Genomic DNA, 23705 nt, shown 5'->3' with positions numbered 1-23705 from the left:
TTAGTTCCCGTACTGTCTCTTCAAACCTTACAAAGTGTTTTTCCAGAGTTTCACCTCTTTCTAACTTCATAGTGAGTAGTTTTCTTCTTAAGTAGAGTTGGCTAGCTATGCCTTTCCTTTGAAAAACCTTTTCAAGAGCTTTCCACATTTGGTATGCTGTCTTTTTATCTTTAATATACTCGAGATGTGAGTTAGCAATACATTGCACAATAATTGCCTTGCTCTTCCTGTCTTGTTTGACCTGTTGCTCATCCGGAGACTCTTCTTCCGTCTTGATGGTAGAAAGTACCCCGTTTTGGTCAAGAATTGTCTCCATGCGAAATTTCCAATGGTCAAAGTCCTTGCCATCAAATTGACCAATTCCATACTTTTCCACAGTGAAATTTTCTTGGCGGGTACTCATTTTTAACCTCAAAAATACGTGATTTTGTCTCCCTGTCTTCCGAACTAAGATTCCACCGTTAGTTCACTTCTGGGTAATCTAAGTAATCTGGGCCCATAACCTGAAGAGTTATGCAGTGAAACACGGCATTTTAGTTCGTGGAATACTTTATTTTAGCTTAATGTAAAATCAAATATAACTAGCCAGACAACATGGAATCGCCAGCTGTCAACTTCAACCGGAGTGTCTACACACCCGTCTTGACGTACAACTACTATTAATGATCGAAATCTCTGGATTGTATTTTAACACTACTCATAGATATTGAACATGAACACCTTAACTCACAGGAGACTTGAAACAGATCTTGTGTTTGTCCACAAAGTATTAAACGGCTATATTGATTCTCCAGAAATAGTTGAGCTTTGTACTACTCTCTCTGTGAATGATAGAAGAACCAGAAATAGTGATATTTTAAAAATTCCTTTTTGTAGAACCAATTATGGTCAGAATGAAACAATATGCAGGATATTGAAATCAGCAAATCATTACCAACTTAACTTGGAATTGTTTAATTCATCATTATTATCCTTCAAAAAATCGATTAAAAACATCTGATGTATCTTTAGTTTGTAAGCACATGTACAATTTATAAAAAGATATTTGTAAAAATCAGCTTGTCCGTTGAAATAAATAAATAAATAAATTTCTAAATGCCTAGAAAAGGTAAAAAAATCAAATTGAACCCTCTTCAACTATTTGTGGGTACCCCTCTAATTAGCACAATGTTTTTTAGTACAGAGGTGGTTTAGTATCTCATCAAACAACTACTTGTCCTCTCTATAATACAATAAACTTTTAATGAATCTTTAAGCTGTGGACATGGAATGAAAATAAATAAAAATCAAATATTGTAATGTTATTGAAAAGTTTTTTATTGTTTATTTTCCATTTCTTCACAATTACTACAATACCAAACGTTGTTTTGTAAAACTACCAAACCAATACATTCAAAATGGAACCACTGAGTTTCACACAGATCATTTTCACACCTAATCATTGGTGTACCATCATCAACTCCCTTACATATACACCAGTGGGCTAGTCTGACAGTTCCCCCTTTCTTTGTGAAGTATCTGCCTAGAAGTTCTGGCATAATCACTTCTGAATGAAATTGAAGAGCAATTTCACTATTTTTGTTCCAAAAATCCAAATCCCGGAGAATACGTTTTTGGAATAAAATATTTGGAGACCAAATGACAAAGTCACAATACAATAGACCAGATACAAACATTTGCATCTGTACTTGATAATAATAAGAAGGGCTTCGGTTCAAAGTCACATTATCATTTTCCAAAGTTAAACAAGAATTTTTACACTTCACATATTCACGTATATCTTGTATATTATTTACAGAGAGCAGATAAGGACATTCAATTTCCAAGCAACCGCCCAGACAACATTCACAAAATACTATTCTATCTGGCGATGCACCCAGTTGAGGACACTTTGGATTTACCATCAACCCTACATCATTTATAATAAAGGATCTATGATTTTCTTCCATACTTTCCTTATATTTTTTGACAACAATTTTTTCATGGTTTAAACCCCCAAGTAGTAGCTTCAGAACTAAACAATATTTTAATTGGATAACATATGCTTTTAACTAGTGAGTGAGAAGGTGACTCTTTATTTGTTCTACAAACGGATTTAAATTTTGAAGCTGTTATTCTTCCAGCCCTATGTAAATACTAATTATTAGTAGCATGTTGTTTCCTAGTGATTTTCTCAATTTCGTTGCACTGTTCTTATTTAAAACATAAATTGATAGATTTTCATATCTGCATCAATTCAATATATGTTTTGAATTTGTAATTTTGTTGGTATATATCCAATGAAAATGCAAGCTTCACATTTACAGTCCCAGAAATTTTATTAGCAAATGGCTCAACAATCCTCATTAAACTTGCACTTTTGCCAATAGTCTCAATCCTTGTAAGTAAATTGACAATATCGGATTCAGTCATCTGTGGCACTGCTGTCTTTTGTTGCATTGTTGAAGGTACTGCAATTTGTCCAAAGTCCATTTTGCTTAGAGGCTCAATTGGCACTACCGTAGATAAACATGGAATAGGCCACAAGGCACCAAAATCAGTGCAAGAAGATGAATTCTTTTTTGATATGCATATTCAGCAGCAAACAGTATGGCACCAACATGACTACAAACTTCACTGGCACCTGCCATACAAGTACAGTTCGCTGTAGCTATTGACCCGTCCTTAGTTACAATGCATCAAACATCAAGAGGTTTTGCATTTGCTCTCTGGGAATGCTTTACCTGAAAGAAAATCATTAATTTACTATTGTATAAATACTTAGCAGACAATGGTAGTTGTAACAATACATGTTTTATGATCTTATAAACATACTTAGTGAAAGTAATAATAGTGTGAATAATTTGTTTGACTTTGTCGAAAACTTCGATCTACTTGAAAAATGGATTGAAACTGTTTCTGTCATAGTTTAATTAGAACATTTAAGAAAGACCGGTATATTTTCAATCCTCTTTTCGAGCCAATTAAAACTATCAAAATAAATGTAATCTATTATACTCTTTTTTTTTTGGTGACATATGAATGCCATTTTGAATCATTTCGTTATTAGAGAGCCTTTAATGCGCACTGAGTTCTTAAAATAAACTTACCTTTCCAACCAATACGTAGAAATCATTTATAACTTTCGTCCCAGCTTTCAAAACAAATCCAGAGGTAAAATACTTATGAGCTCCAAGACTCTTGAAGGCTTTCATTTGTTCATTGGTATAAAAACTATGTGTCAACACTAAATATGTGACCAATCAGTTATGAACCTCAATCAGTCATGAACCCATTGGTCCCTCCCAAGACCAACAATCAGCCAAAAGGGTAGGGTAGCTGGTCTCCAAACCTGGATGAAATGACGATGACATTCTGGTAAATATGTGACAATATTCATGTTTGTTACTGGTGGAATGTCATTCAGAGAATAATCCAAATCATCACTTGTGAGTGTGAAAGGATCCACATCTTGAATTAGTTTCAACTTCATCTCATACCTATAAAAAAATGCCATGTTCAAATGCTGTTAACTAATACAAGTTGTGAATAAAACCAGGTAAATAATCGAAAACAATGAAACAGCTCATCAAACCTACCTCTCTCCAACATCTCGTTTTTCCAATAATAGCTTCTTCATATAATCACTCTGCATTATTAAATGAATGTGTGGACAATCAAAAATAACTCGACAACACCTCAAAATATAAATAATTTACGAACATACACATAAACTAGCAAAAACACAACTGAAACAACCATTAGCTCTTATGGATAAAGCAGATGTGGTCACGTGGTTTGGAATGCCTAATTGGAAAAATGAAAAATGTTGATTATTGAAGTGAAAAGTGTCAAAGAAGGAGGAATGAGGTGTATAGGTAACCTAGTGAAAAATGCTTGTGTTTTTAAATAGTTTATTTTGCGAAAAAGAAGGCTGAAAAGTTGCCCTTTTCTGAACTTTGAAGGGCCGTAACTTTGTGAATAAGGGAGAGCGCCGCTTTTTTCTTTCGGATTCGTAATCTACGCATCAAAATACGTAAGTACCTACACACAAAAATTTTTTCAAAATCGCCGGGTGCCCTCAAAACGAAAATTTACCCTTTTGTATAGAGCCAACTGAAGTTGCCGAATTTGTAGAAGCTGAAAATAATCCATGGTACATTCTGAGAGTTCACTCGTTTGTCCACCAAATGATACTGGTGATGACTCGCTTCTGGTAGCAGCTAATGAAGATGAAGTAGTTCAAGATAATGATCATATGCATAACTATCATCTACATGATCACGATTATATTGGTGATAATGGAATTATTGAAGATAATCGTTGGGTTTATTTACCAAGTGAAAGTGTCAAACAATCAAAAAGTGAAGTTTCTACAGATGATGGTGAACATTTCCGAATAAGAATAAATTTGCTTTTGAAAATTTGAAGAAAACCCCGGAGGAATTCAAATATTTTTCTGGGCTAGAATTATGGCAGTTTGAAGCTTTTTATAACTTTCTGGATGAAACCGTAATGAGTAGTTTGAAAATTCATACAAGAATAAATACAAGAGAAAACACAATTAGTGAAAATGTTAATTTTGTTCTAGATGCAACTGAATTATCTATGGAAATGACTTCAAATTTCAGACATCAAAGAAATACTTTCTCTTCTTATATCCCTTTCGTTCCTGGTAGTTACAATTGTGAGGGTGAACTACATGCCGCACAATATGATCAAATTTACGATCGAATAGGTTCATATCGACATCATACGATTGTGAGGATACGTATTGATGCGCAGAAGGCCGCAGTTCCGCCATTTGACGCGTAACAGCCAACTTGAGCAGACCTGTATGAAGCGTTTCACAGTGTTTTGTTTACATTCGTGCATCAACATGAATTCAGCAAGTAAGTTAATTTCAGTTGAAGTTATTTTCTGTTTTTAAGTGCATGATGTCAACAATAAAGGTTGATATTTGAGCCTACAGGTTGGATGATATGAAAAAAAATTAAGTGAGACTTCTGGGATTGGTTGATTTCATAATATCACAGATGTGAGTATTGGGACTCAACCTCTCCAGGAATATCACGGATATTGAGAATTTGTTATTTTTTTACAGAAAGCAGGAGTGTCATTGATTTGGATCATCTTCGAGATAATCCTGATGCTATTTTTGATCTATTGGACGAGGTTGGATCCGATTTCGAGGTTGATAATGAGGAGTCCGAAGACGATATTTTGTTGGAATCAGAAAATCCAACCATTGCCCAACTCGACAGTGATATTGATATCAGTTCTGAAAGATCGATTTCTGATGAATCAGATGCTGACGATCCAGAGATGAATATGAGACTGAGTGAACTTGCCAAAAAATACAGCAAACAGTCATGGAATCGAATTGTTTTCGATAGTAAAAATGGACCCCAAGATAACATGGATAGCATTGATACGAATGCAGTTTCATCACCTTGGGGATACTTCAGCAGATACTTGGGTGAATCGTTTTACGAATTGGTGGCATAGAAAACAGCACAATTCTATTTACAGCTACACGGAAGAGAGATCAATCCTGCTGTTACACCAACAGAGATTAAAAAATTTCTTGGCATTCATGCAACCATGGGTTGTATGAAATTTCCTAGGATTCGTTTGTATTGGAGTACGAAATTCATTTTTCCAGCAATAGCAGATCAAATGTCAAGAGACAGATTCTTCCTTTTACGCAATATTCTCTACATTGTAGACAATTTGAACGTTCCTGAAGATACAAAAAAAAAACAACCGTCTGTGGAAAGTACAACCCATGATTGACCAAGTCAGATCACGCTGCTTACAGATACAAAGACCAACAAATGGTTCATTTTCCGTGGATGAGCAGATGATTCCATTTTTAGGCCATTGTCCTGTTCGGCAATATGTCAAAAATAAACCTCGCCCTGTGGGTCTCAAAAACTTTGTCATCACAACATCGGAAGGATTAGTGCTTGATTTTGAAATTTATCAGGGAAATACCACACGAATTTCATCTAAAGAACTGGGTTTGGGTCCAGCTGTAGTCACTCATTTAGTGGAATCACTACCAACTGGAAGCTACATATTTTTTGACCGATACTTCTCAACATTGTCCCTATTCGATAAACTGAAAGAACTCGGAATGGAAGGAACTGGGACCATGATGAGTAATAGACTGGGTAAGAATTGCAATCTAAAAGCTGATAATAAAATGTCAAGAGGAGAGACAGATTCGGTAGTCAGAGGTGATGAAGAATTATGTTTGACTAAATGGAAAGACAATAAGTGTGAAGTGATGGCTTCCACAGCTTTTGGAACGGATCCAATGAATGAAGTAAGCAGATGGGATAAAATCCAGAAGGTTCGTAGAGGAATTCCTTGTCCAAAGGTTGTGAAATCTTACAATGAAAAAATGGGAGGTGTAGATGTTTGTGATATGATGATGGAATGTTACCGAACATTCTTCAGGACGAAGAAATGGCCAATAAAAGTCATTCTTCACTTATTCGATTTGGCTATTGTGAACAGCTGGATGGAATACCGCAGAGACAGCAAGAAAAATGGATTGCCTGCGAAAAATATGAAGGATCTGCTTGAATTCAGATTGGAATTGGTCGAATTCCTTTCTTGTGGTACGAAAAAACGCGAAAGGGAAGATGAAAATGACGAAAACGATTCTTCCAAACCTAACGAAAAAAAAACCAGATGTACACCAATGCCATGTAAGGATAAAAGGTATGACTGCTTCGATCACTGGCCCATCAGTGAAAGCCTGAAGCATCCATTGAATTGTCGCCTTGAGGCCTGTAGTAGCCGATCAAGAACAAGGTGTAGTAAATGTAACGTGTACCTGTGTCTTGGTAAAGACCAAAATTGTTTTATGAAATTTCATAAAAGATAATTCTTAATAAAATATTTTACAACATGTTCTTATTTAATGATAATCACATCACAACTGTGAGGTTTAATTGTTTGGAACGATACAACACAATTGTGAGTGTCCTTGAAATCCTGTAGATTGTCCTTTGAATTGAAAAACATGATTTGATTCTTCAATTTCATAGCTTGTTTAGCATATAATGTGATTTTCGCTCAGAAAATACAATTTTTTTGATCTTGGGTCTGAAAGGGATAAACTTTCAAATACCATTAAATTCTTGATAATGATTTGTCCTAGTGGAGCTAGTGTTTACTGCAGTGATGGTTTTGAAGGCACAATTTCAGATGTCGAGCTATATTTCTAGAGGAAAATTATGTAATTTTGGCTTACAGATGTTTTTTTATTTGACATTTATGTGATGAAATGGATGTTAAAGTGTATATACCTCCGTTCTTGATGGAAAGAGATAAACTTACAGCTGAAGAGGAAAGGATTACAAACAAAATTGCAAAAGCCAGAATACATGTCGAAAGATCTATTGGAAGAATAAATTTTATAGAATAATTTCTAAAAGATGTCCAATTTTATTGCTGCCTTTGAATATATTTCGAAACTATTTACAATATGTTTTTCAGTAAATTTTGAAAAACCACTTGTTTAGTTAAGCACTTTTTCTATTTAATGGGATAGTGTGGATAAATTCAACTTTAAAGAATAACTGTTGTTTTCCGGGTCCAACTTTGTCGAAATTATTAATTTTCGTAGAAGAATTTTCAACTTTTGATGTTTTGAAATTGAAATTTTTTGTCATCCCAATCTTTACATTGTTCGTATTTTTTAATATAGTTTTCGTTCGTTAGTTCTCAGTTATTTTAGTGTGGTTACATTTTTCAGTAGTAATAAGGAATAGTTTTATATAGTGTATAAGGATACTTTTTGTAAAATGGGACAATTCTGTATATTGTGTGGACAGTGTAAAATTCGAGTAATCATCTGTATTCAGTGCCAAAGGTAAATGAAACATTTTATAATTACTGTGAATCCACCAATGATAAACTATTTTTATATCAGCCTACACCAAAAACAAACTTCATATTTTGAATAATCCTTAACCCTTTCAAATCCACCTTCTGTCATTAGAGTGTCATTACTTTCTTAATCATAATATCAAATTGAAAATAAACATTCACTCATGCTTTTTTTCTATTTGTTTAAATACAACTTTATACCTAGTTGCAAGAAAAGTCTACTCATATATATAGTCATAGATATTACTGGAGTTTTTTCCCCAACACCAAATCGTTATTTTTAACACCTCGACACATGTTTCGATCACCAAGTGATCATTTTCAAAGAGGAAGATTAAAACTTAATTTAAATCTTCCTCTTGTTAAAAATAACGATTTGGTGTTGGGGAAAAAACTCCAGTAATATTCATTACTACACCAAAGGTTCCAAACAGTGCATCATAAGTATATAGTCATAGATACCTAGAGATGAATAATACAGTATGTAGATATTGCATTTCAGAATTACAGAATTATTCTTAGAAGTAAGTAAGTTTACACTTACATACATTTTAACATCCATTTAAAATTTCATGAAATTAATATCAGCATAAAATTTAAAACAAATACAAAATTAAATTAAAATATCTGAGTTGGTCATGTTCAATTATATCAACAATTATTAAATCATAGATTAAGTTTGAAAATCACTGACTGAGTAGGGCTCCATGTCAAACAAATAGTTCCCCAATCCTAACATAATGTTGTATATTTTTGAAATCCTGTGGAAAATTATTATAGAACTCGAGGGTGTTGTTGTACTGTGGACTTGTATCAAAATTTTTTTTTATTGGGTGGTTAACATTAATTGGTGTTATGCTCATGGGTCATTTTGAAACTGTTTAAGACTTCTTACGTATGATGAGAAACCTAATGTTCTCTTAAATATATACTTGTAGTAATTGTTAGCATATAGAATTCCAAGCAAGCAAACAGTATGCTCTTTTAAGTTTACTTGTTCTCAATTTGTGATTTCAATGGTTTTATTTGTGCACCGTACCTGATCAATAACTGTAATTTATAGAATGAAAATAACAGGAAACTGGATGGATTGCTGTCAGGAAATATCTGCCTGATGGTGCTTTCATTTACTCAAAGCATTTTCCCATCCATTTCATTGCTGAGAAAAATCTATTGAAGGGTGCCAAACCATCATGCATGTGAGTATTCAGTTTCTATAACACTACCTATAAATCCTGTCAAAGATTTGTATATTTTTTCAAGGTGCGCTAATAGACAAGTACTTAATTGTACGAATTTCAAGAAAACGTGCACCTTTTCCAAAATCAGTTTTCTAATAACTTCTGTAGTTGGAAAGTATCCGTTGGAATCACACGTTAAAAGGTAAGACCTCATTAATCCTTAGCTCGCACAAGTTTCGGCTTCTGAGGGTTGTCGTTCGTGTGGCGTTTAGTTATAAAATTTCATATGATTTTTCATTTCAATGATCGCAACTGCTGTTTTGTTCAATATTTTACGTCATATTTGCCCTTGATATTTGTCAATATCTGTGTAAGCGTACTGCTCACATATGGAAATAATAAATATGGTATTACTATTATAAAGAGTCTCTTCTGAGAACATAATCAGAAAGAGGTGTATCTTTTAGAATCTTTTTTGTGAGACAGTTATAATGAAATGCCAGTAGGTATTAAAAAAAAATTATTAGAAAAGTTGCTATCGAAACAAGGGTTATATGTAGGTATATATGCTAGGAATTGCACGTTGAAAGGTAAGATTTTGTTAATCCCTGTTCGAATAAGTTTCGACTTCTGAGGGCTGCCGTTCGTTGGGAAACGACAGCTGGTTAACGGAAAAACCAATTTCAACCAATACCATTTTATATTTTTTTCCATGTTTATTTACAGGGATCTCAATTTATTCATTTGTATATAGGTAAATCCAAATTTTTGTTTACAATAAATTATATAACAAAGAAAGCTTGTACTGTACCACTTATACTACTACTACTACTATAATTTTTTTTTTCAAATGTGAAAGTTTTATTAAAACAACGATAAAAATAAAATAAAAACAACAATAAAAATTAATTGGCACTCCGGGGCGACTTCATTGATTCCAGTGGCGCATTTGCTTTTTCAGCTGCAGGAAAACCCGGAAAAACCTGCAGCACCACATCATCTGAAGATCTTGTTCTATAATTATTATAGACACATTTATGTGTATTTAATGAAGAACAATTAATGTAATGAAAAACATTTACATGTGCAAAGAGTGAGATTTTTAAAAATATTAACATTATCACAAAAGAAATTGATTTTATCAGAGTAGTTATTTTCAAGTCTCAACATTTTAGATACAGGAGAATGATACCCATAGTTAGTTAAGTGATATGGTGTAATAAATAGCTTTATTTGTCTAATGGACCTCCCTAGAATGTTGAAAGTTGTAAGGGAGAGATTTTCTAGACAATAAAACCAGATATAATTTTGAATAGATAAACTAATGATTTAGTGTAACTTCGATTCTGAAATCTGCATGAAATATATCTAAAATCGAATTGAATGTATGAACCCATCCTGCCTAAATTCGTAATAGTTAGTTTCCTGGCTTTGCCCTGATCATTTTGGTTTAATTAAATAACATTTATTGATCTGAAGGGAATAACATGTTTTAGACAAGTAAATTGATGGATATGTAGCTGTTACTATATGGTAGAAGATCATCATGAAAAATTTAGATTTTAGACAAGTTCTATTGTGAAATTGACGTGATAGTCATTTTTATAATAAAAATAGGTATTTTGATATTTTTTATTTCTCAGTGAAACCGCTCCTGAACTTCCACTAAACGTTTTTCCTGGTCCATCCTGTAGTATTCTACCCGATTCACTAGACTCTGTCCCAAAACATCAATCGGTAAATTCTAGCAGTATTCAATTATAGGATATTACTAACCCCATCTTGGTTTCAAATACTTGATGACATCCAGATTAAACCAAGATCATTTGGAGGTGATAATGTTCACATATCCATAACAATTCCAACCAACTTTGTTGTTATCATTTTCAGCACTTTTTTGGGATGATGAGAGTGGCAGGTAGATGCAATACTCATCCCGAGTCAATTCCAGTTGGACAAATATTCCGCCTGATGTCCCTCTATTCTTTGATGAAACCGCCCAGCGGAAGTAATGTTAGCGGAGGAGAAATGATGAAACCCCTTTTTCATATTGGAGATCTGAAAGAAAAACAGCAAAAATTTATATTCTATATTGAAATAGAAGAAAATATCTCCGAAATTGAAGAGGTATTCTCAGATATTGATGAAGCTTTTGCTTATTTCTGTGGATGTTGCAAAAAAAATTAAGAGCACCACCAAATGTGGAGAATGTGTGGATTCGATATTGGGGAAGGGAAATGAAATGATCCATTCCCTCATAAGAAACAAGAGCAAGGAATTTTTAACATTTCCATCACAAAACATTATTAGCTTTCTTCACGATGTTGAAGTCACAATATCAGGTGTTTTTGTGCTAAAGAACATAATGTAAGAGCTCTCAAAAATAAATCAAAACTTTTTTATTAGTAATTGAAAAAAATCAGTAGAAAGTTGCTGCTTATTAAAAGACTCTTAACAGGTAATCGAAAAGTTCGACAAAGAATTCACTGGAAATATTTCTTTGTAATCTAGTGAATTATTCAGATTTTGAATATCAGGAAGGTCCTCATTAAATTGTTTTATAATTTTCTTTTAATCTCACTGGTACCTATGTCATCACCTCATTATTCAAATCATTTTCAATTAATATTCCGTAGTCATTGAAATTTTTATTTCATGAATTAAGAGATAATTCCTTTTGATTTCTGTTCTTTTTTTGGAAACGTTAAAATATTCCCAATGATTTATTCTGTATTTCCAAAAATAGAGAGACTTCTGAATGACTTTTTGAAAAGAATGATGTTTAATGCACAACCTAAGGACTAAACACAACTTTCCCCATCACCCATCATGGAGTTCCTTGCAAAGCATCAACTTCTATCACAAATAACTTTTTTTGTGACATTCAGAGTAAAATAGTTTTTAATTTGTTGCATACTTGTGACACACTGCATTTATATATAACATAGTTACATATTCATTATCTCATGTTTTATTGCTGAAATTTTTTTCCTATCATACCTATATATTTGGTTTTTTTGTGAAGTTTGCAAATACATTTAGGAAAAATGAGGAAATTATTGTTATTTCTCACCTTCATAATGATTTGACCTATAATATATGTATGAGAATTTTAACAGTTAGTGGTATTTTCATTTTAGAACTTTTGAAGAATATACACAAAGCTCGTGACGACCATATGCGTGTAGATGAACTACACAATTATGATACTAGACAGAAAGGCAAATATTGCGTTCCCTTCAGACGCTTAAATATTAGCTTAAATTCACCTACTGTACTTGGCTTAAGACTCTATAATCGACTTCCACAAAGATATAGATCCTTTTCAAACCGGAAATTTCTTATTGAAGTGAAAAAGATACTAATTGATCTGTGTCCCTACTCTCTAGAAGATTATTATGAATTAATTTTTTAAAGAACAACCTGTAAACATGTATTATTTCACTATCCTATGTTAATTGTATTTTGTCTGCAATTCTTGTTATGCATGTACATATTCAGCTGAAAAATGTAAGGAACCTTCATTAGATTCTTGAAGGAAATATTGTAGTTCCATTAGTTGTGACATAAATGAAATAAGAAATTTCGTGTCTACAAAGATCATGATTAGCTCCTGTCCAAAAGAAAACGAAGTTTTTCTGGAAACAGAATTTAAGACTACTTAAAACACAAAAAATTCATTAACTCACTTCTTAAATTATCCTAAAAGCACATTATGAAAAATGAACGTGGAATTTAATATAAATTCAAATACACCCTGTGTGGTCTATGATTACAGTTTACTATAAAGACTGCTTGCGTCATCTGAAAGGGCGCTGATCTCTCCTAATCAAGTTAGCCATAATTCCCTCATTTTACCCCAAACTTTTACAGGTATGAGTAGATACACCAGGGTTTTTAGACATCTTAATTCCAATGTTTATTAAACACGAGATGGTTACTGGAATATTTAAAAAAGGATGAATACATGAAAGATATATCAATACTATTATTTCTAATAAATGAGGGTGCTTTAATCAAAGCGTTCGCAGAAGTTATTAAGTTATTAAGAGAGTCATAGTTACGACCGCACCGGGGGGCCTGGGGGGCCGGTTAGGCCCCCCAGACGTACCCTGGCGTTGGATGCGATCGGGCGTGGAGGGGTGGATTTTCGGGAAATCCTTGCGGGTACCGCCCCTCACCCCACACCAACAGGATTTCGCAGGGCTTCCTCCCGCTCACCGAACCCGGAATTGCTTCCTTACATCTACTTAGTGTGGCTAACCAAGAGACAGGACCATCGGCAGCGTTCGACCGAACGTTCGTACAAGTTAACTACGCTCTTCTTTCGCCAGAGAGTGCTCGCGTCGCACACCTGCCCCCGCCAGCCATGCCAAATCAGTTGGGAATATGGTCCCGGAAGTGGCCGGCCGGGGTCCTAAGCTCGGATACTAGTAGCTCCGTCCATCCGGGTTCCGACACCTCAAGCGTCTGCCTTGGTGCCCTCCAAGGTTAGACTCGGATACTAGATCCCGGAAGGACCGCAAGCCCCGACACCTCGAACGCTTGGATCCGTACAGAAGCAGGCGAGGATCACGGAACAGCATAAGCCGTCCAGTGCCTCATAATGGGGCTGCAATGCACCCATGAATGGATTACCGCAGCCCTGTATCCCTTTACCCGCTAGCGGAGCCGCTGCCCCTAAGAGGCCAACGCCAGTTGGAGATGAGGCTCACTAGCCTCCAGCCGCGAGCGGGCACTCACCTCCCCCCTAGAACTCATGTTAGGAAAGTTCCCTTTCCAACGTTTGATGAGTAACCGTCGAGGACTCTCACGAGCATCCTCTACCACACATCATATGTCGAAGATGTCGCGCCCATTACCCGTATAGGTGCGGGATAGGGCGGTTCATCAACGACTTTTGGGTGTACGCCGTGTGGTCTGCCCCGCATACCCTTACGTTACCCCGAGGGGCACTCATGTTAGGAAAGCTACCTTTCCAGCGTTGGATGAGTAACCGCCGAGGGCTCTTGCGAGACACCTCTACCACACATCTAGCTTGAAATCGGCCAACGCCTGTTACCCGCAGATGCGGGATAGGGTAGTTGACCGATAACTTTACTGGGTGAGTGCCGTGTGGTCTGCACCGGAGGACTGTCAAACACCCATAAGAGAGAGACAGTGACCCCCCGCCACTCACCCCGCCTAGGAGTTCCTTCGTTATTTTTTGATGAGAAACCTAAACCTATCTTAACGGAGATTGGCGAAAAATTGAGCGCCAGTTAAAAAGCACAAGAGTCACGGCTGAGATATTTGAGGATAAATAACTCTAAGATTGTAGATTTTTCCGTTGGTCAATTAAAATACACGATGAAGTGCACACACTGTGGACACTCATCAGTTATATTCGATCCTTTCTGGGATTTGTCGCTTCCGATATCACAAAGAACTGGCCAATAGAGTTTGTCACAATGCTTGGATTCCTTCACAAGAGAGCAAACTTTGGAAGGACATGAAAAACCGACGTGTTCGCGTTGCAAGAAAAGAAGAAATTGCACATAGTCTTTATCACTCCATAAGTTTCCCCGTATTTTAGTTATTTATTTTGAAAGATTTTCTCTAACAGAAAAATTTAAAGGGAAGTTGAATCTTCCCATTGAATTTCCTCTAGATGGATTAGATATGATGAGCAATCATGCAGCAGACGATATGATTCCTTATCGTTATAATATCTATACTACAGCCACAAAACAGCCACACAGCTGTTTTGTGACTACAGCATACTATAGATATCCCTGCACTGGCAAGTGACAGGAATACAATGATTCACACGTGTCACCAGTTTCACTAAAATCGCCTGTGAGGGTAGATGCATACGTCCTATTTTATGAATGGGAGAAAATGACTTCGCACCTTTGAGATACCTAGCAGGATTTTTCTTTCAGTGTTCTGAAATATTATTTTCATATAAAATAGTCCGGGTTGAACCGTGTCTCTGGTTTTCTTCTGTTCGACGTTTGAGCTTCTGCTTTGAGTCATTTTCAAAGAACAATTAGCACTCTCACTTTGTTCAGTTCCAAGAGTACACTGTGTTTTTAGTCTTCTCTCAAAAGTTGAATAGCTCCTTTCAATGTTTTTAATAGTAGGTACGGAAGTTGATTTACTAAATTTATGAAAATATCTGTCTATCTTCCGTCGTCTATACTACTACAGAAATTGTATTTTTCGATAAGGATAATTTTTTCCAAAGCAACCATGAGGAGAACTATAACTACTACTACACTATCAAGGTCGTATAGTATACACGTATACTGTTTTTCCAAAAGGACTGATCGTCCAAAATTTCATATTGTAATGACTTGAAATGAAACAGATAACGATTTGAAATTTCCTCTGTTTGTTGAGGCCTTGATGAAATTTAGATGAATTGGTTTTGAGCATAGTTGGAATAAAGAAACAGTATTTTCCAAACACGTTCGTCAGAAAGTTTTACAAAACACAAAACATTTTTACTTCATCATAATGTGTCGGGACTAATTTGAAAATTTATGATTTTGATTATTCGACTAGAAAATTTTTGGCAGCGGGAAAAACTTGAAATATCAAAGAAGTTGGGAACCATTTTTGTTCGTATTGGAAAGACAAGTGAAGAAGTTGATGAAAATCATGAAAATATTTATCCAGTTGGAGTTTGAATGATATTTTTCATATTTAGTGGCACCCTCATCATTTAATCTGTGGTATCATAATAGAAAGATAAAAGGATTATACTATGATAGTATTCACATATTAGATTTCCAAACAGTTTTCGTGCAGACTGTAAGATAGGTTGTTATGATCCAGAATTGTGTTGACATTGCCAATTCTATGGTGTAAAAGGTTTGTCTCATAAGAGTACCGCCACAATGTCACGATTTCTTGTGGAGATGACAAGCATTTGATCATTCGGTGTTTTATGTCAGATACGTCAACACAGACATATATTTTATACCTCAGAGTAACAAAATTACTCAGAGTTTTATACCAAAGCCACAGAACTCATTATATCTTACGACTTACGAGCTTAAAATATAATCTGTGACCAAAACACGAACTTTGATCACCCTTTCCAGTAACATCTACTGTTAATGAACTTTAATCTTTTGGTCATAGTGTAAATATATTTTCAATTTGTAATTTCTAGAAATCGAGTTTTTCAGTAATATTAATTATTTGTTGACTTGTTTCCATTTTTTATTGTTTCAACCTATTAACTTGAATATGTTGTCTGGGTGTTCAAGACGGATAGGAACACAGGTAAATAATTATGACACTTGGGAGTTGAAAACAGTTTCTGGTATTTCATTTTAGCATTGCCCTTTTTATTTATTATAAGAATGCCTATTAATCCTGCTATAAGACGTCTTGACAAACATTTTACCCTTTTGTTTGAGTTTACATAGCACTTGAAAATTGGGTTTGCCGTTCATGAAGAAAAGGTACCTACCTAACTTTTACATATTGACAAAAGTGACAAACAATGAATAATAACATCTAGAAAAAATGTATTGGCTTAAGGAATAAGCTGGTTTTCACTGTGTTCATTGGTTCTAAAAAAATTTCAAAATGAAGACACTTGTAGCTTATAAAAAATTGAAAGAAGAATATAAATCAATATATTCCAGTTTATGAAGATTTTTTTGTTAACTAATTGTTGGTATCTAAGCTGTCATCTCAGAAACATTTACTTGTAATGTACTGTTTAGTCCCAGACTCTGCTTGAGAAATGGGCAAGCGATCAAACATACGGCCAGCAGAAGACTAGCTTCTCAGGATCAATTCACTAACCTGGCTACTCACTGACATAATGACCATAGAGTCATGTAAAAAAATATGTCATATTTTTAGAATTTTGATAAAAAATTTGTTCAATTTGAAAGTTTCACACTTCCAATGTTCTGAAATGTGAAAATTTATAACACAAAATGAAAAATTTAGAATGGGATTTTTTAGGTTAGTTGCTACAAAAAAGATTTCAGATTTCAGGTGCTGGTTGTGTTAATCTGTGTAATAAATTTCAATCATAGTTGGGGTTCATAGGTAGTATTCTTTCAATTTTATTGTACATTTGATCTTTGTGCTTAATTTATTTTTATCTTAATGATTTCATAATTCTATTCCTTTTGTTTTATATGTTTTTCAAACATTTTTTTGCCCTTCATGTTTTTTCATAATCATAATTGTACAATTTTTGTAATTTATTTTGAAATGTTTGGAGCTCCTCTTTATAAATGATTCTTGAGGTCATTCTTGTTCGATTGATAACCTATTTATTTGTAGAAATTCATATTGAATATAGGATAAAGAAAATAACTGTCTAATTTCTACTACGATTTTTATTATTTGTTTATTTCCCTTCATTAAACCATTCTCAAGTAAACTTTTCTGGAGTTTAATTTTTTTTAATTTGGTAATTTATTTTCTACTGATTCAAGGATTTTGTAACAATAAAATCATTGTAGAACCAATCAATTTATAAACTAGGAGTTTAAAATTTTTAATTTGTGAGTGTTTTAATTGAAGTAATCTCCCTTTTCTTGAGATATTTTCCACATTTTTTTTTGTATAATGACGAGAAGTAGAAAACCAGAAAGCTTTTCCCAAGAACTTGTCTCTCCTACTGTGTTCGCATTTAAAATTTGAGAAGTCCTATTCATTTTACTAAACAGTGAATTTCGAAATGTGTTCTAAAGTAAAAAAAAGTTTAACATTAGTTTAAAAAAATATATTTTATATAAAAGTTCTGTATCATCTAAAATACCAACCATAATAGTAAAATATGAAGAAGTATCTCACACACAGACAGAAAAATAAAAGAATAAAGTACCCTCACTTCTAACAAAACTCCAGGTTGAAAATTGAATTAAACTATTAGTTTTTTCAGTGTCACTAACATTGACTGCCATGGTCATAAGTCTCATGTTCTGGGTAGGTGATTTTAATAACTCCCTGAGTCACCTAGAAATCATCATGGTTATTCATAGTACTGTAAGCCATGTAAAATAGCAGTACCCACCCAGCTTGTACTGAACTAACATTAGGTTTCTATTTTCCAAATTGTCTTAAACCATGGATATTATGAAGTAATATTGATGAATTTCCAGTTTTAATCCCAAGAAATATTCGAGTATTTTCACAAAAAAAAGTCTAGCTGATAGGTATTAAAGCAAAAGAAATTTGTATTACATTTCAAGCCTGGTTAATAAAGAACAACTTACTTTCATAAAAATATTGAATTATACAAATGATTTACACATCTTTGTAAAGAGTTTATTATGAAATTAATTACTCTCTTCCTTCGGAAGTTTTTCATATTTTTTGTACAAAGATGGAGAAGTAGAAAGCTGGAACCTTTCTTTCCCAAAAATTAATCTTTTCTGAAAATATACCCCCTTCAATAAAAAAAAAGTACTTTCGAAATAACTACTTTTATATGAACGTTGAATTATATGAAAATATTTTTTTCCTACTTGGTTTGTACTACAGATGGAATGAAATCAGATATCATTCGTAGGAACTCTACACAATCTATACTTATAAATGCAAGTCACTAAACACTCACTAATTCATATCTGTTTCTCAATACTGGTGAGTCCTAGAAAGCTAAACTTTGGTATATAGCTGATTCTTGGGTCTTAGATGCGCACTAAGAAAGGATTTTCAAATATTCCAAATGGGGCGCCCCCCCGTGGGGGTAAAAGGGGAGCGTTTACATATAAAAATTACCGTAATTTGAGGTGACTTCGAACGTGTCCGGTGAATTCGAACGTGTCCGGTGAATTCGAACACTTGGCTGTTGTTTAAAATTTCAAAAAACTGGAGCGAAATATTCAAGTATCACTAGTTTTTTGTGAACCGAGTGGAAACAGTCAAGTGGATACTTTTGTGAAGTTCAGATGTTTATTTAATGGTGAGTATAAAATAGGTTGATATGTGAATCCCGACGGCTCATTTATACATTTCTCGATACGCCGCAAACAAACTATTGAAATTTTGATTTGTGGTCTTGTACCAACTTTAAAATTGGTTTACATGATCATTCATGTGTTGTCGAGAACTGTTATCAATTTCATCATGATATTACTAAAAGTGGATTTTTCAGAAATTATTAAACGAAATGTTTCACTTACAGTGGGGTCAATTCTAACATGGTACAAAAATACAAAAAACGGTTTGGCGGCGTGCAGTATGGAAATTATTCTTCGGTTTCTTCGGAAAGGGCAATGACTGCCGTGAAAGACAAAAGAATGACATATGGCTGTAGAGGTGTATAATATTCCAATGGCTGCACTATGCCATAAAATTGAGGGAATCCACCCAGCAGCTCCTGGAAGACAAACAGCTCTGAATGAGGAAAAAGAACTGAGCCTTTCACGAGGATTACAGAAGGCAGCAGAATGGGGGTTCCCTCTCACCAGAGCAGATATCCGAGGTTTGGTTGAACAATTCCTGGAAAGTAAGGGGAAAACAATAAAAACTTTCAAGGATAATGTGCCTGGTCTCGATTGGTTCTAGAATTTTTTAAAGAGACATCTTTCTTTGACTGAACGTGTCTGTCAAAATATAAAGCGTTGCCTAGCCGAACTGAGCCCAGTCGTTATTAATGACTATTTTGACAACCTATCACGAACCATCGAAAATGTCCTTCCATGAAACGTTATGAATTATGATGAGACCAATCTTACATACGGTCTAGGTAGAGCAAAAGTGGTTTGTCATCAATAATGTTAGCCGTCACTGCTTCAGGAAAAGTTTTGGCACCATATGTCGTCTACGAGGCATCCCACTTATATTCCACATGGACAGAAAATGGCCCTGATGATGCTGCCTACAACAGGACTAAGAGCAGCTGGTTCGAAGGAGTTATATACGAAGACTGGTTTGAGAAAATCACACTGCCATATTTAAAAAAATGTGAAGGCAAAAAAATTCTGATCGGAGATAATTTATCCAGTCATCTTTCTATTGGAGTGATAAAATTGTGCGAGCAGAATAATATTGAGTTCATCCTTTTACCACCCAATGCAACATTTACTCCAACAATTAGATGTTGCCTTATTTGCTCCGTTAAAAAAAAATTGGCGGAAAATATTGACTGAGTGGAAACAAAAAAATAAAGGGGTGCTGCTGAAATGAGAGTTTCCAAAGTTGATGAAGAGACTTCTTGATGAAGCTGAAGTTAATGCTGCAAACAATGTAATATCAGGATTCAGAAACTGTGGAATAGTTCCTTGCAATCGGTATAGTGTTCACAAGAAAATAGCTAAACCTACTGAAGAACAAATAGAGCAACAGGAAAGGCAGGTTGATATTGATCAGCGATAGTCATTGACATTCGTCAAACTTCATGCAACAATCAAGAGCTCTAGAAAATAAACAAGCAGTGAGAAGAGGCAAAAATATTGATATTGCACCAGGCAAAGATATAACGGCACGTGACATGAATCGTCCAGTTGAAAAAAATACAGCTGAAAAATTTTCTTCTGAAGATGAGATAGATTACCCACATTATTCTATTTTTCAATGTGAGAGAGAGGAAGACGACGAAAATGTTGCCCCGACTGATGCATCATCGAACAAACATTTAGAAGGCCCTATTCAGATTACGGAAATTTTCAATAACCAGCCTGATCTCATTTTGATAGATTTTCTGAGACGTAAAAAAACTGAAAAAATTAATTAATGTCACTATCCGAATGTTAGGGATGAGTCTCTGGTGAATACAGAGGACGTTATAATGAAGCTGAAACCACCAATGGATCTCAGAAGGAACAGGTGGTCATTCAAGAGTTTACCGAAAGATTATATAATTGAATAAATGTTCATGTGTACCTATTTTTATTTTTGATTATTTAGAATAAATTTTGTTTTTATTTTCACATTCTGATCATTAGAGAAATTTATTTTGTTGGGACAGTTGGGCTCATATTTGGCTAAGTGACTTTTTCCTCATTGAAATTGTTCGAATTAACCCTTTCGAAAACTAAAATTCGAATTTTCATGTATATTAGAGCCCTGTTCAAATTGATACCACACATAGGGGTGAATTCGAACAACTTTCACAAATGAAAAAAAATGTCCATATATATATACAGTGTCACCATTAAAGTGCGCACCATATGGGAAACTTTTTTTTCGAAAATTTACCTTAAAATGATGCGGCCAACTGCGACCCACTGACGTTCAGTGTTTGTCAAATTCAACTTTTTCTTTGAAAAAAATTGAAAAAGTGCATTTCTATATCGAATTTAACAAAAAGTTACTACGGCAATTTTAATCCATATGCCAAATTTTATGCAACTAGGATAAAGTTAACGTTTTGCTTATTTTTGACAGATATCCCCTTTATTTTAAAAAACAAGTTCGGTTAATTGTCATCAATTCATGTATACATAACAAACTCATCATGGAGTTTAACTTTTCTGATAAATTTTTACTTATATGGACATTTTTAGAGTGAAATTAAAAATGTGCTTTAAAAATTTTAACATGACTGGTGCAAAGTTTTAATCAGTGGCTATTTTCTTAAACAAACGTCAGTACCTTCAATTTTGAAAAAGTAGACACAATTCAAAAACTGCAATAAGTATTAATAAAATGACTAGAGTTGAAATTACATTAAAATTTCAATATTCAGTATTTACAGATTATTTATAAACACTAAATAGGGCGGTAAGGATGCTTAATCACGTTGAATAAAATTTTTAAGTAGGTCTTGACAAACAAAATGCATGCTATGGTAGTGTCAAGTTGTTGATTGTCAAATTTTTAACAGTTATTGTTGCAATAATGTTGTCTCTTCAGGAAAGAATATAAATAGTTTTAATATGTGGTGAGAATACACCACACCGGCAAGTAGCTAAATTTTTTAATGAACGGCATCCAGGAAAAAATGTTCAACATACTACTGTGTCAAGGATAATGTCGAAATTCAGAGAAACAGGATCCGTAGCAAATCAATTTAAGAAAAAGCACACTCCAAGTAAATATGATGAGGAGGCCCAACTTAACATTTGTTTAAAAGTTATTGGACACGGGCAAACGAGCATAACCGATATTATAAAAAATACCGATTACAAGAGAGAAAGTGTTAGAAAAATGTTATTGAAGAATAAATTTTGGCCTTACAAGCCAAAACACATTAAAAGAACGAGATTTTGATGTCCGTTTGGGGTTTTCATTCTGGTTTCAAGAAGAGAGAGAAGAAAATGTAAAGTTTCCGATAAAATTTTATGGACAGATGAGGCAACGTTCTCTTCAAATGGAACGGTAAGTTCTCAAAATTGCCGATGGTGGGCCCAAGAAAATCCCAATTTCACAGTTGAATGTGGTAATCAGTATTCCTTTAAAACTAATGTATAGTGTGGGATACTTAACGACCAAATAATTGGGCCATTCTTCTTTAGGGAAAATTTATCATCCGTCGGTGATCTCAACCTATTAAATAATGAGGTTAGTGAAGTTTTAGATAATATGCCTTTAAATATTAAATACGACCTATGGTATCAGTTTGATGGCGCACCAATACATCACTGTAAAACAACAAATGTTCAGAGGCAAAGTTATTGGACGTAACTGGGAACATTATTGGCCACCTAGATCACCCGATTTGACGCCTTTAGACTTTTTCTTGTGGGGTTACCTGAAACAAAAAGTGTACCGAAGTAGACCATTTACTGACATACAACATCTGGAAAATACCATTCGCGAGTGCTGTGCAAATGTAAATCCCCGATTTATTAAAAATGCAGTTACAGATGTCAGTAGAAGGACCATAATTTGTATTGAACGTGGAGGACGACATACTGAAATGTAGGCTATAAGTGTTTGACAACCTCATTTAGATCAATAAGTAATTTTTTGTACCATTTGTATTTTCTATAATATTATTGTAGTTTAAAATTTATAATAATAATAATAGTTCTATAGAAATTATTTGCATTTTTTTTAGTTGCCTCTGCTTTTTCGAAATCAAAGGTTTGTTTAAGACACCAAGTGATTGAAACTTTGCACCAGTCATGTTAAAATTTTTATAGCAAATTTTATCTTAGTTGCATAAAATTTGGCATATGGATATAAAATTGCCGTAGACACAACTTTTTCAAGTAATTTTTTGTTAAATTCGATCTAGAAATGCATTTTTTCCATTTTTTTCAAAAAAAAAAAGTTGAATTTGACAAACACTGAACATCAGTGGGTCGCAGTTGGCCGCGTCATTTCAAGTTAAATATAGCACAAACAAGTGCTGAAGTTAAACTTCATTGAAACTTTTCGAAAAAAAAGTTTCCCATATGGTGCACACTTTAATGGTGACACTGTATGTATGTATGTATGTATATATATATATATGTATGTATATATATATGTATGTATATATATATGTATGTATATATATATGTATGTATATATATATGTATGTATATATATATGTATGTATATATATATGTATGTATATATATATGTATGTATATATATATGTATGTATATGTATGTATGTATATGTATGTATGTATATGTATGTATGTATATGTATGTATGTATATGTATGTATGTATATGTATGTATGTATATGTATGTATGTATATGTATGTATGTATATGTATGTATGTATATGTATGTATG

At 34.0% G+C, this 23705-nt stretch overlaps 2 protein-coding genes and 1 long non-coding RNA gene across 5 annotated transcripts in view; 2 read left to right on the top strand and 1 right to left on the bottom strand.

Moving 5' to 3' along the window:
- Positions 1 to 1285: 1285 nt before the first annotated feature.
- LOC111504870 (uncharacterized) lies at positions 1286 to 13548 on the bottom strand. Of its 2 annotated transcripts, none has more exons than XR_012466245.1 (3): positions 10842 to 13548; positions 3090 to 3479; positions 1286 to 2723 (listed from the first exon to the last, which is right to left on the bottom strand). It is a non-coding gene; the product is annotated as an uncharacterized lncRNA (long non-coding RNA). The 2 variants fall into 2 exon arrangements; XR_012466246.1 differs by lacking the exon at positions 10842 to 13548 and adding an exon at positions 3579 to 4685.
- On the top strand, positions 4742 to 6680 carry LOC111511780 (uncharacterized). The gene is made up of 2 exons (XM_074178517.1): positions 4742 to 4871; positions 5084 to 6680. The coding sequence occupies exons 1-2, from the start codon at positions 4757 to 4759 to the stop codon at positions 5485 to 5487; spliced, it is 519 nt and encodes a 172-aa protein (XP_074034618.1). The 5' UTR covers positions 4742 to 4756; the 3' UTR covers positions 5488 to 6680.
- Positions 13549 to 16123: 2575 nt separating the features above from the next.
- wal (electron transfer flavoprotein subunit alpha wal) overlaps positions 16124 to 23705 on the top strand; it is a 16204-nt gene continuing 8622 nt past the window's right edge. Inside the window, exon 1 of one of the 2 annotated variants that reach the window (XM_023170058.2) lies at positions 16124 to 16340. In XM_023170058.2, the coding sequence (XP_023025826.1) occupies positions 16305 to 16340 (36 nt within the window). In that variant the 5' untranslated portion in view covers positions 16124 to 16304. The remainder of the gene's footprint in view (positions 16341 to 23705) is intronic. The other variant, XM_023170057.2, reaches the window with a different exon arrangement.

Source organism: Leptinotarsa decemlineata, unplaced genomic scaffold, assembly GCF_025532065.1.
Source record: "Leptinotarsa decemlineata unplaced genomic scaffold, Ldec_3_MD MMD2_tig00003902_RagTag_RagTag, whole genome shotgun sequence".
Classification (NCBI taxonomy): Eukaryota; Metazoa; Arthropoda; class Insecta; order Coleoptera; family Chrysomelidae; genus Leptinotarsa; species Leptinotarsa decemlineata.
Note: the sequence above shows the minus strand (reverse complement) of the source record. Positions and strands in the feature narration are given on the sequence as shown.